This window comes from Myotis yumanensis, unplaced genomic scaffold, assembly GCF_028538775.1.
Source record: "Myotis yumanensis isolate MYYU_CA2020_CCGP unplaced genomic scaffold, mMyoYum1.0.hap1 SCAF_10, whole genome shotgun sequence".
Classification (NCBI taxonomy): domain Eukaryota; kingdom Metazoa; phylum Chordata; class Mammalia; order Chiroptera; family Vespertilionidae; genus Myotis; species Myotis yumanensis.
This window is the reverse complement of record NW_027223761.1, coordinates 56,369,082-56,383,151: the sequence shown is the minus strand read 5'-3', so window position 1 is coordinate 56,383,151 and position 14,070 is coordinate 56,369,082. Positions and strand designations below refer to the sequence as shown.

General features: G+C 40.7%; 2 protein-coding genes across 7 annotated transcripts in view; both read left to right on the top strand.

The window, feature by feature from the left end:
* GRM5 (glutamate metabotropic receptor 5) overlaps positions 1 to 14,070 on the top strand; it is a 443,750-nt gene that overhangs the window by 241,421 nt on the left and 188,259 nt on the right. The window lies entirely within an intron of this gene.
* On the top strand, positions 3,773 to 4,354 carry LOC139017424 (transforming protein RhoA-like). Of its 4 annotated transcripts, none has more exons than XM_070425831.1 (2): positions 3,773 to 3,901; positions 3,962 to 4,354. In XM_070425831.1, exons 1-2 carry the CDS (start codon positions 3,773 to 3,775, stop codon positions 4,352 to 4,354), a joined length of 522 nt encoding a protein of 173 aa, XP_070281932.1. The 4 variants fall into 4 exon arrangements, with proteins under 4 accessions (XP_070281932.1, XP_070281933.1, XP_070281935.1 ...); XM_070425832.1 differs by having other exon boundaries at positions 3,773 to 3,928; positions 4,178 to 4,354; XM_070425834.1 differs by having other exon boundaries at positions 3,773 to 3,928; positions 4,050 to 4,231.

The window sequence follows — 14,070 nt, the reverse complement described above, 5'->3', positions numbered from 1 at the left end:
AGGGCTTCAGGGGAGAGTGAAAGGGTAGAGCCAAGGAGATGTGTAAGGCAGGGAAATTATTCTGTACGATACTCTAATGGTGGATACATGTCATCATACATTTGTCAAACCCATTGAGTGTATAATGCAAAGCGTGAAGTTTCACGTAGACTATGAACTTTAGTTAATAGTAACGTATCAATATTGGTTCCCCAATGATAACAAATGTATTACATTAATGGAATATTAGGGAAAACTGAGGGCAGGGTGAGGGAGTATATGGGCACTTTGTACTTTCTGATACATTTTTCTGTAAAACTGAAACTGCTCTAAAAATTAGCCCATTAATTTAAAAAATACAAAAATCATGGCACGGTCATGAACTACTTGAAAACCCAAACTAAACAGACCATTTTGTCACACAGCAAACAGTGGAATATATTTTCGCTTTCTGCGCAGGGAGCTTCCTTATCTTAGCACAGAGAGATGGATGATGCCAGTACTTCCCAGACAAATGTGAGAGATTTAGAAAGTAGAAGCAACTGCACCAAAAATTATGCATGTTGTGGTCTCTGAAAAATACAAAAACTATCATGAAGTGATTCCTCTCACTTTTGGGTTTTCCCTCTGCTCAACACTTAAAGGTGTGTCCAAATGATAGCCACAGCAAGGGCCCTGGGGCAGGATGGAGTAGTGTCAGAAAGCTCAGAATATTCCCCAAGAAACTACAAATTTTTGGAGGCAGATGTTACATCACGTCATCAGGGCCTCTCTGTGGTGATACCAACTCAAATCATCACAGTTTTACAGGAGAAGTGGATTAATATTTTTTTGCTATTCCACACCTCCTCCCCCAAAGGCCCAAACCAGAGAAAGGTACAAATATAATGTCAAGTAAGGTTACAGGCTATATGTTCAGGTGTTAATTGTTAGTGATTCTCAGCCATGCCATGTGATCGTGACTAAATGTGGACCAAGAGAATATTCAGTTGATGTTTTCTTCTCATTGCTCTGCTAATTAATTTAGAAATGTGAATTGACCCAATACTCAGTGACAGGCCTTGTGTTCAGCTTGCGATAATTAGGTATCACTAGTCATTCAGTCACACCTTACATCCCCAGTCTGTTTTCCTGGGAAGAAATTAGGAAGCAATGAGGTCTGTCTTCATAAAAGCGAACAGTCTTTCAAATTTGCATCCACTATTGTGAAGAACAAAAGCTGTCTTTTTCTTTGTCAATTTCCTTTCACATATTTGATAATCTTGGTATAATAGGATGTTCTTGTCTATATTAACCTCAGAAGCATAAGAATTTCTTTACAAAGAGAGACTTCATAGAAAGAAGCTTTGCACTCATTTCCAATACACGGTCAATGCCTGGATGCCAGTCACACACTGTCAATTACTTAGTTGGCACAGTAAGTGTGGATGTGCATGTGTAACAAAGTGATTCTGGAGAAGTTTATTCTTATTGAGAATAATGCTACTATTTAGCTTAAAAATTTAACTATGTATGATTAATGCCACTTATGATGAAAGCTACTGCTACCAACAGTAATTTTAAACTGTATTTTTGTAGTTGCTGTTAAGCATGAAACATGCTTGAATAAAGAAAAGACGCCCCACTTTTGTTGAACAGTTCCTACTTCTATATTCCTCCATTAATAAAATCAAGAAGTCCTAGCCAGTTTGGCTCAGTGGAGAGAGCGTCGGCCTGTTGACCAAAGGGTCCCAGGTTCAATTCTGGTCAAGGGCACATACCTCGGTTGCAGGCTCCTCCTCAGCCCAAGCTCTGGTCGGGGCCGCATGCAGGAGGCAACCAATCGATGTGTTTCTCTCACATTGGTATTTCTTTGTCTTTCCCTCTCTTCCACTTTCTCTAAAAATCAATGGAAAAAATATCCTCAGGTGAGGATTAAAAAAATAATTTAAAAAATCAAAAAAATATGAAACAGTACACTCTTAATGTTCAGATTCTCCAAGTTGCTGAAGTGGTTGTAATGATTAGATGCTACTACCTCTTCCATGGACCTTTCTCCACCCCACCCTCCCACCAGAAAAGATTCAGTTCCTAGAAAGAAGGAAAGTTAGTTGCTCTTTCTTGAGGGAATTACTCACTATAATAGTTAACAGTCATTGCATGTGCTTCTGTGTCATAGGCACAATACTAAATGTTTTAACATGTATTCTCTCATTTAATCTTCCCAACAACCCCATCTTAGTTTTCTGTTATTACCAAATTTGTAACTGTGGAGAATGTTTCTGAAAAATTAAGTCACACATAGAGTAAAATAGCAATGCCAGGATTTGAACCCACATATCATCAACATGGCTATCCTACATTAACCGCTGGGCACTTGTTTCTACCTTATGGAATACACAGCTGAGCCCTGGCTGGGTAGCTCGGTTGGTTAGAGCATCATCCTTATACACCAAGGTTGCCAGTTTGATTTCCAGCTAGGGCACATACACAGATCAACCAATGAATGCACAAATAAGTGGAACAACAAATCAAAGTTTCTCTCTCCCTCTCTAAAATCAATAAATAAAAATAAATAGAAAAGCAAACAAAGCTGAGGTTTTGTGAACATTAGTGGACACTTGTCATGCTCAGTTGGGACTGTTTTTGAGCCAAGTTGTACAAGCTTAATGTGAACCTCTACCTCCATGACCACTACCACACACACAAACACACCTGCTAGTGACTGTCCTACAGAAACTGTATGAGCCTGAGTCTATAGAAATGGTCTTCAGATAGGGCAATAACAATTTCAGAGAAGTTAACCAGAAAGACACTCCCCAACATTATTTTTAACTTTTCTAAAATGTGTTGGCTTCACTTCTTATAAACTAGGTATGTCTCCCCATTCAAGAGAAAAGAATGACCAGTGTGCTTTTATAGCAAGCAGTCTGGTTTTATCCACTAAAAGTAGGGAAGGTCTAAGCAAACAGTAGGCCATGTTAGCTTCAGTTGCCAAGAGAAAAGAAGGGGGAATAGCAAATGTTCCAAAACAAAGTTCATCTTCTGTTCTTGCTCCCAATCTGTTGCCCAGGTCATCAGTAAGTTACCTCAGCTAGTTGCCTCTGTGTCTGTGTCTCATTCCGTTTATCTTGGTGGACTACATGGAAGAAGCTGATACTCTAGAAAGGGCTCTGTTGAGACTATACCCTAAGGTGGGTATTTACTTAGACCCACATTGAGTATGTTTCAAGCTAAGACTTTATAAACTGTTCAAGGCCAGGATCTGTGGGATACAACTTCACAGCCTTCTTCACTCAGTGGGTAGTGTGAGAGGCAGGGTCCTTAACAGCTCTTAACGTGTGTGACAGGCTTGCAGGCGGATACTCCCTTCAGTTACCTTGTACCAAAAGCTGAGGGAGGCCTCTTAGTGGGGTATTTACATTTAATGAAAGGATGCTCACCCTTCTCTTCATTTAATTGTCTCCTGGGGACAGTTAAGATCCTGATAGATCTTAACATCAGTCGATATAAAAGACGACCACAAAGGACCGCGGCCAGGCCGAGCCCACCAGGCACGCGGGGGCCCACCCATCGCTCCCCGCCCACCCTCACTTGCTCGCTCGCGCTCCCTCCGTTGGTTCTCTGGTTCTCTCGTTAGTTAGTCCGTGGATCCTTAGCCGCCCGCCCTAGTCTCCGAGCTTGGGACACGCGGATCAGCGAAGAGAGGCTGGAGTGGGAGCGTCTCCCGAGTGCCTTTCATCTGAGAAGTTCAAGGCACTTTGTAGAACTTCTGCCACAGGCCGCACTGGGTCTTGCAGCACATTCGTAAGCAATGGCTGCCATCCGGAAGAAATTGGTGCTTGTTGGTGATGGAGCCTGTGGCAAGACGTGCTTGCTCGTCGTTTTTAGCAAGGACCAGTTCCCAGCAGTGTATGTACCCATGGTGTTTGAGAACAATGTGGCAGACATTGAAGTGGATGGGAAGCAGGTCGAGTTGGCCTTGTGGGACACGGCCGGGCAGGAGGATTATGATCGCTTGAGGCCCCTCTCCTACCCGGACACGGATGTGATCCTGATGTGTTTCTCCATCGACAACCCTGATAGTTTAGAAAACATCCCAGAAAAGTGGACTCCGGAAGTCAAGCATTTCTGTCCCAATGTGCCCATCATCCTGGTTGGGAACAAGAAGGATCTTCGAAATGATGAGCACACAAGGTGGGAGCTAGCCAAGATGAAGCAAAAGCCAGTCAAACCGGAAGAAGGCAGAGATATGGCAAACAGGATTGGCGCTTTGGGGTATGTGGAGTGTTCAGCAAAGACCAAAGATGGAGTGAGGGAGGTTTTCGAAATGGCCACGAGAGCTGCTCTGCGAGCCAGACGTGGGAAGAAGAAATCTAGGTGCCTTGTTTTGTGAGCCTGCTGTAAGCACAGCCCTCACGCCGTTCATTTTGAAATGCTGTTCATTAATCTTAGTGTATAATTCCTGGCCTTTTTCATTTATCTATAATTTACCTAAGATTACAAGTCAGAAGTCATCTTGCTACCAGCATTTAGAAGCCAACCATGATTATTAATGATCTGGCCCGCCGGGTCCTCTGCCATTGCTCTAACAGCCCTCCTCTGCGCTCCCACCCGATACACCAGGCGCTAATTCAAGGAATTCCTTCACTACTTGCTTCTTTCTAGAAAGAGAAATGGTAACTTTTGTGAATTAGGCTGTAACTACTTCATAACTGACGTGCTTGCCTGTCATCTGTCAGCTGCAAGGGACTCTGGGGAGCTACCCCTTCAGGGCTTGACTCCTAAGCTGGTTTCCTTGTCGTGCCTCTGGAGGGGGCATCCCGTTTTCAAAATGTGCTCAGCCAGAGAGGCCCAGGCTCATGCAGCTGTGGCAGTTCCAGTTCTGTGGTTTCACGTTAGTTACCTTATAGTTACTGTGTAATTAGTGCCACCTAATGTATGTTACCAAAAAATAAATAAATCTACCCAAACTAAATGTAGTATTTTTTGTATAATTGGATTTCCTAATACTGATATTTGTCATCCCCACAGAAAGTGTACTGGTTTTTTTTTAAAAAGAAAGTGTATTTGAAAATAAAGTCAGGAGGAAGATTCATTTTTCAAATTAAGAAAATAAAAAAATAAAAAAGACGACCACACAAAGCTCTTCCCAGACCATTAGCTTGAATTCAGTGCCTCTTATTGGTTGTCAAAACAATCCTCAAGGAAAGGGCTTAGATTTTATATAGTAAATCCACTCCACCGTTCCCACCATCTGTCTCTATAATTGTGTACATGGTATTCATTCATTCAACAAATATCAAATTGGATACCTTCAGTGTGCCAGGGACTGTTTAGGCTCTAGGGATAGAGCCGTGAACAAAACAGATACATATCTCTCTTCATGAAGCTCATTCTAGTGAAGAGAGACAAGCAATAAAGAGATAAATAAGTAAAGTGTATGCCATGTTAGATGGTAATAAGTGCTAAGGAGAAAATATAATAAGGAAGGCAAAAAGAGAGTGATGAACAAAGATGGGATGAAGCCATTTCAGACGAGTGGGCCAGGCATGCTTCACTTGAAGGGGCATTAGAATAACAACAGGAAGCAGATGAGGAATTTTGCTGCCTAAATAAAGGATGTTACCTTCTCACCTAGGTCTTTTACAGTCTGTGAGTTGTTTAAGAAAGGAGTCATATGTGTCAGTCATTATCGAATGTATATTGAGTTAAGCCTTTACAATATAAAGTTGAGTTAGTAAGCCTTGTGCTCTCCTTCACATCATAGTAGGGAAAACGGTCATAAATAAATAACTGCAAAGCAGTGAAATGCATAGATATAGAGACATAAAAAGCAAAATGGAAATTGGAAAGATAGAGAAGCAACTAAGCCTAAAGGGAATATGAGAAGGCTTTAGAAAGGAGGTGATATTTAAACAGAGGATTAAAAGATGATAACGGCTAATAATAACAGCTAACCTTGTCCTCTCTTTCAGGGAAATTTTTAATAAAATGTTTTCTTATCTTTATATTTCAAGTTACATTATAGCATATGAGTGAACTTCCTCTGTAACCCTTTCACACAGAAATGCATAGAGTACATGTGAAAGCCACACATGACTCATCCACTTCATTGGTTCTGAAGCCTGGATCTAACCACTTGGTTACACTGAAAGTGGAGAGAGGAGTAGGTAAAAGAAGACCATTTATTTATTCAATAAATATATGTTGAAGAGTTACTGTGTAGTAAGCACTGTGCTCGGGATATTGAATACCATTATTAAAGCAACATGACCTTTATCCCGAAAAAGGTTACAGTCCAGTGATTCCAGGCAAATGGCTTATAAAGGAGTATGGCACCTTCAAGTGGTTGGTGATACCAGAGAGTAGAATACATCCCACAGAAAGTTTTAGACAATAAGTCTTGGATGATACCCAGGGGCTGGGTTATAAATCTAGAAAAATAGCCAATGGCTAGATTATGAAGGACCGTGTATGGCAATTAAAGCATTTGGATTTTAAATTTTTTTTTCTATGAGGAGTCTTTAGAAATTATAAGTAAAAGAATGATCATTATTGTGTGACCACAGCTCTTTTGTTTAACAGCCTTCTAATATTTTGATGAATTTTCTTATAATCTTTCTAACATATTAATAGTCTATTTTAATTAATAACATAATTATCTTTCTAACTATAAATATCTGTTTTATAAAATATGGAAAACACAGGAAAGTATTAGGAAGATGAGAAAAAAAAATCTGTTATTCAACCACCCAGAGAAAAACTTTAACATTTTTATGTATTTTCTTCAAGCATTTTTTCTAAATGTGTATATACATTTTTAATTGTGTATCATAAATACTATACCCTGGACAGTTTCCCATACTTTTAAATATTCTTCAAAAACATAATTTAATGGCTAGAGAATGATATTCTGGTGTGGGAAAGAGTGAATTTACTTAAAGACTAGAGGCCTGGTGCACAAAATTCATGCACGGAGGGGGTGTTCCCTCAGCCCAGCCTGCACCGACTCCAATCAGGAACCCCGCGGGGGATTTCCAACTGCCGATTTAGGCCCAGATAATCCTAAACCAGTGGTTGAACACCCCTCTCACAATCTGGGACCACTGGCTCCTAACCACTCACCTGCCTGCCTGCCTGATTGCCCCTAACCCCTCTGCCTGCCTGCCTGCTCACCCCTTACTGCCTCTGCCTGATTGCCCCTAACTGCCCTCCCCTGCCAGCCTGGTTGCCTCCAACTGCCCTCTCCTGCCAGCCTGATCTCGCCCCCAACTGCCAGCCAATGAGTGGTTAGGAGCCAGCGGTCCCAGATTGTCAGAGGGCTGTTCAACCACTGGTTTAGGATTAACTGGGCCTAAATCGGCAGTTGGAAATCCCCCGTGGGGTTCCTGATTGGAGTGGGTGCAGGCTGGGCTGAGGGAACACCCCCTCTGCCAGCCAATTTGGTTCTGATTGGTCAGTTTCTATGCCAGTTAGCATCAAAAGCTCCATCTCCTAGGCAGCCATTGGCTCCTCACAGTTGATTGAGATTTGGTTCTGATTGGTCAGTTTCTATGCCAGGCAGTGTCAAAAGCTCCGCCTACTAGGCAACCATTGGCTCCTTACATTCACCCAGGTTTGGTTCTGATTGGTCAGTTTCTATGCCAGTCAGCATCTCTGGGGCTATCAATGGGGCCTGGTCAGAAAGGTGGGGCTGATTGTGGAGGCCTGAAGAGAAATGGAGGTGCTGCTGTTGGCCAGGCCAGCAGAGAAAGAGAGGCAAGTTCTGATCAATGGCTGCCACAGAAGCTTCGGATCAGACCCTGCCTCTCTCTCTGCAGGCCTCTCTCCAGGCCTGATCCGCAGCCCCCTAGGCAGTCAGTGCTGGGTTGGGGGCGCACAGGGGCTCCAGTCAGTGCTGGGTCGCCATGGCAATCCAGCACTGACTTCCTGTTTGGTTGAGCCTTCCATTGTTACGACCTGGCTCTTTATTATACTAGAGGCCTGGTGCACAAAAATTTTTGCACTCGGGGGAGGGGGGTCCCTCAGCCCGGCCTGTGCCCTCTCGCAGTCTGGGACCCCTCAAGGGATGACCACCTGCTGGCTTAGGCCTGCTCCCCGGGGGATTGGGCCTAAGCTGGCAATCAGACATCCCTCTGGCAGCCCAGCAGCCCTCGGGGGATGTCCACTTGCCAGTGGGGAGCAGGCCTAAGCTGCAGTTGGACATCCTTAGCACTGCTGAGGAGGCGGGAAAGGCTCCCATCACCACCGCTGTACTGGCAGCTGGCAGCCTGGCTTGTGGCTGAGCAGAGCTCCCCCTGTGGGAGGGCACTGACCACCAGGGGGTAGCTCCTGCATTGAGCATCTGCCCCCTGGTGGTCAGTGTGTGTCATAGTAACCAGTCATTCTGCTGTTAGGGTCAGTTTGCATATTACCCTTTTATTATATAGGATAGATAATTTAGTGTATGTTTGAAAACATAGGCTGAGGAGTCACACAGAAGTAGGCTTGAGTCCTTGGCCTGAACTTGCCAGCAGCATGTCACCAGGAACTCAATGCTATAAACCTCAATTTCTTCATTAGTAAAATGGGGATCAAAAAAGGACCTATGTGATAGGTTTTTATGAAGATTGAATAAAGTGTGGTAAGCATTTCAAAGTAACTAGAAATATTAAATACTCAATAAATAAATGGTATTACTATAATTATTAACAAATGTAATTATTATGTATAATAAACTATTAACAACTATTTCCCTCACGTTTCAGTGCTTATAAAGCATTCCTAACACCCACAAAGACTAACAGATGGTTTTTGTTAACATGTAACTCTCAGCCACTAATATTGTTTTTTGTGATTAAAAGGACTGAATGCTATTTAAGTGGCTTTCTCTACAGAAGGCCTTTTTTTGTTTCTGCTTGTTTGTTTTTGTTTGTTTTTACTACTTACTAAAAATGTATGGTTCACATGACAAAAAGACGTTTTTCAAACCAGGAGCATTCAAACCAAAACATGGAATGGCTTTTGATTTGCATTTCCCTAACAGCTAGTGAAGTTGAGCATATTTTCATATAACTGGTGGCCACCTGTATGTCTTCTTGGGAAAAAATGTCTGTTTGGGTCCTCTCGCATGTTTGAATTGGACTGATTGTTTTGTTGTTGTTGAGTTGTATACGTTCTTTATATATTTTGGATATTAGCCCCTTATCAGAGATATCGTTTGCAAAAATCTTCTCCCAGTTGGTTGGCGGCCTTGTTGTTTTGTTGATGGTTTCTTTCGTTGCCCAGAAGCTTTTTAGTTTGATGTAATCCCATTCCTTCATTTTTGCTTTTTCTTTCCTTGCCTTTGGGGTCAAGTTCACAAAAACCTCTCTGAGACCATAGTCCATATGTTTAGTAGGTATGTTTCCTTCTATGTATTTCATTGTTTCAGATCTTCTATTCAACTGAGATCCTTTCCTAAGGAAGGAAGCAGGTGCATGGTGTAGCTTTTGCTGGTAAGGCTCAGGCATACATGATGATTTACTACTTTTCTAAATATGAAATATCTGAAATAAAAGCTGGCTTAATTTTCATAATTAGTCTAAGTCACGCCAAAGTAGCCAAACCTAAATAAACTGTTTAGGGAATTTATCTCCGGCAGTTGATTGGCCCAAGCTGCTCATGACTTTCCAGACCAAGCATACATGATGATTTACTACTTTTCTAAATATGAAATATCTGAAATAAAAGCTGGCTTAATTTTCATAATTAGTCTAAGTCACGCCAAAGTAGCCAAACCTAAATAAACTGTTTAGGGAATTTATCTCCGGCAGTTGATTGGCCCAAGCTGCTCATGACTTTCCAGACCAAACGTTTCTTACCAGCAACTTGCATCCTTTTTGCTCTAGTGTTCCCTCTCAGAACAATGTTCTGCTGGCAGAAATACACACCTCCTTTGTTCCTCACTATTTTTGTAAGAAACTTTAGAAAAATAGCAAATCATAGAATTCCAGAGCTGGGAAGGATTTTAGTGTGCATCTAATTCAGCATTTCTTACATCTAGCTGTAATCAGAATCCTCTGGGGCTGTTGAAAAAAAATAAGCATTTTCAGACCTAACCTCTGATATTCCAATTTTGTATTTTTAACAAGCCGTTTGGGTTATTTTTATATACAACCAGGTTTAGAAATCACTAATTTAATTCCTCTTCCCACCTAAAATAAAGCTGTGAGCGAATTCAGGCAGGAATTGTGTCCTCTCTCCATTTTTTTCCAATCCTAGGAATTGAGTTGGCACTTAGTAAGTAAATACCTGTTGAAATGAAAGTGAAACCATAGCATATCCTCAGCATTGCTTATTTGTGTATTCATAGTTCCTCAACCTTGTTTCAAAAAGGATTTAAGACAGCTTACAAATATTCATGTAAAGTCTCTCTCCGCTCTGAGTCAGGAGAGGATTCAACTGTAGACTGATCCAGGGGATCAGCAGCTCTGTCTGCTTCCTAGATGAATTCTAATTCTGAATTAGTAACACCCACCTTACTGAGGGATGTATAGGTTTTCATTCTTTCATAAAAAAAATTACCGTCTCTGGAGAGGTATTATGATACTGCCTTGCAGTCAGATAAACCGGCATTCAGATCTTTCTAATGCACTACAGGTACCCCATGGTGGCTCTGCAGTCCTGCAAGAGATACTTAACTGTTCTTTAAACTAATTCATCAAGCGACAAGAGCCAACTCAAATGATTTTTATTTCAGAAGTATTAATTGATCATCTAGTATGTAGGTATGTGGCAGGTACTATTTTAAGCACTTGGGAGACAAAACAGACAACAATGACCACCCCCATGATGCCTTTAATCTATGAGACATTGTTCTGCCTTTTTAGAAGATTGTTATGAAGGTGAAATGTGTATGAAGGCCCAGTATATTTGCAAGCATTTCATAAATGTTAATTCTTTTGCCCACTTTTGAGTCTCTCCAAGTGCTCTATGCATACAAAAATACCTTGGGGCCAACAGTTCTCCCAAATAGTCCTTTTCAAAAAAGAAACTTGTAATTTTGAAGAAAAATTAGGCAAAGGAGTCCCTGAGGCCTGTATGTAGGCTCTTTCTTCCATGCAGAATTTGTGGCATTTACAGTCTCATTTGTAATTTTTCACCTTGACTGGACCCAGGAAGAAGAAAATAGTTACATCTTTAGAGATTTAAATACAACTATACAATAGATGCCCTCAATATGCATCAATAGGAAGCATGCGTCCACACTCATTCTTATGTGCAGGAAGCTCCATTTCACAGGGTTTAGAGCTTAATGAAATGATTGTAGATGAAATTGCAAATAGCAGAGACAAATTCATTACTAACTCGATAATAATCACGTTGCAACTATGTCTCAAAGAATGGACCGTAGCCAGACAATGCAATGCTGTATAGCCATACATATGAGCTACAGGGCATGCTCCAAATTTGTATCACTGTTTCCCAGAATGTCTCCATCAAACATAATTTCCCTCTGCTGTTATCAAGGATAAATGCTACTCCCAAAGGCAGAGGTGTGGATGCTGTATTTGGAAACTTACCTGAGAGCTGACACCCCCTCTCTGGCCCCTCCTTGCATGCCTAACGTTAGGCATACCTTTCCAGTGCTTTGAGAAACCTCCTCTTTTAACCACCATTGTTCTCTTCATCCCTAAGAAACCAGCTCGAGGCCTGCATCCTTTAGAAAACCTTCCACAGTCCCCATGTGGCCCATGGTGGTTTTCCACCTTCCAAATATCCACAAAGCTTATTCTCTAGGCCACTCCTTCACTAGTTCGCAGAAACTACAAAACAAAACCCTTACATCTATATCAAATTAGCAGCCACAATTGAAAGAAGTGAAAACTAAGATCCATGTTCATCACACAAAGAAATCCCCCTATCTAAAATTTTAAAAAATTTTGAGAAGTTAATTTTAGCTCATAAGATTCATAAATCTTAAAATTTCAGTGTCAATCTTGTTCCTGTATTATATTAGAAAAAAAAGTACTGTTTTCAACTGGAAGAAAAGAATCTATTTTCTTAAGTTCTGGGACAGCCATCAACAATTTGGAGGACTTTTAGCAATCATTGGCAGTATTTTTCTCCTGTAGCATTTTAACCACTTAGGCCCCCAAATGAATCTAAATTTCCAAAGATGGCCCTAAGTGCTTGAGCCAACTTGTACATGCATGCAGAGATGGAGTTGCATACTTCCCTACTGGAAAAAAATATTACTTTTCTTCCTTCCATTGAACATCTATAACATCACCTTCATGTCTCTGACATTATAATCTTTGGGTATACAGCGAGAAGTATCTGTATCCCACAACAGTAAAAGATGGGTAAATATTCTCTGGATAAGCACACTGCCTCTGTTCTGTCACTGTGTAGCACATGTGATAATATCCATTTCTGTATGTGCCTTTCCTAAAAAAAAATCAAAATAGATATCATTAGTTGAGCACTTACTATGTGACAGACACTGTGCCGAAAGCTTTATAATCATCAACCTATTTCATCTTCACAGCATTTTCAAGTGGTAGATATAATCATTATCCCTATTTTACACATGGAAAAAAAATGGAGGCTTGGAGAGAGAGGATCAACATGCATATCCAAAGCTATCATTCTTAATTACTGCACTACACTGTAATAAACCGTTAACTCCCCCTGGGGAATAGGATATTTTAATTATTTAGAAACCATTTGGCTAACATAGCACCTGTCTATTAGTGCATACTTAGTAAATATGATCAAATGTTCAAAGTGAATTTGAGCTACAGGATGGCAAATGCTTTGTGGGATGCAATTAAAAACTGTTTCTACAAATTTTTCTATAACCTGTGGGGATCTGCCCAAATCTAGAAGGGAATTGAAGTCAAGCTTTCCTTTTTTATACAGTAGGGCCTTTCTATACTCAGGGATAACTGCAAAACTTGAACAAGTAGAAGAAACAAACCTCAAAGACACCAAATAGGGAAAAAATGTATAAATGTCAAGTTTTAGAAACAGAAAGGTAATAACTTTTAGGTTTTGCATTGCTCTTCATATCATTCACAGCACAAATAAAATTACGTCTGATTTAACGATGTTCCCAAGATCATGGCAAGGCAAGTTATTATTTTAATTTTATAATTTAGTGAAATTACCCTGTCCAAACAAGTGTCTATGATAGGTCTTCTGACTCCTACTCTATTTTTCTTATGAATTTATGGACATCAAATGATGAACAGGACTTATTCAAAGACCATTCTAACCCTAAAATGACTAACTTATCTATGTTGTCATTTAAGACTCCTGTTCTTCCTCCTATGCAAGTAAGACATTAAGATCACACTTCTGATTATACATGTTCAGCCTCAATTTTCCCAGAGAAACTCAAAGCTGCCCCAGTGCTCAATGCCAGGTGAAATGAATAAAACTCCAGAAATACATTGAATAAAGCATCATTCCTCTACAATAACAAAAACCATAGACTGCAGAGAATATTAGCTCTCATGATTTCCTACAAGCTACAGATTATCTCTACTTCCAATATATACATGTGATGGGGGAGGGTAGAGCTTAGGAAATGGTGACTCAGATATTTCAACCAAAGTCATGGGCCTCAGAGCAGTCATACAATATGTCAATTGTTTGCAATTTTTACTAAAGCTCAGTGCCTTCTTGAAGAAGCCACATTACATCTTGTTATTTAAAGAATTATTTATTCAGGACAGAGATAAGGATTTTAGGCTTACATGGGAAGCTCTCCTTTCTCCTCCAGTAATTACTTCTGTACTTTCTGTCACAGTGCTTTGAATAGTCATTCATCAAACATTGAGGAGCAAAAGCTGGGTGCTATGATGAGTTCTTGGATGCAAAATAAATAGCACATAATCCTTTCCCTCAAGAAATTGTACAATCTTGGAGGATGGGGTGATTAGGGAAAGTGTAGACTACCATTCTGAGAGTTGATGTGTTGCAGTGTAATCTCTCTCCTACAGTTCTGACACTGAGTTTTCTTTCTTTCTTTTCTTTTTTTTTTTTTTTGAAAAGGTCTCTAAACCAGCGGTTCTCAACCTGTGGGTCGAGACCCCTTTGGCGGTCGAACAACCCTTTCACAGGGGTCGCCTAAGTCAAAGA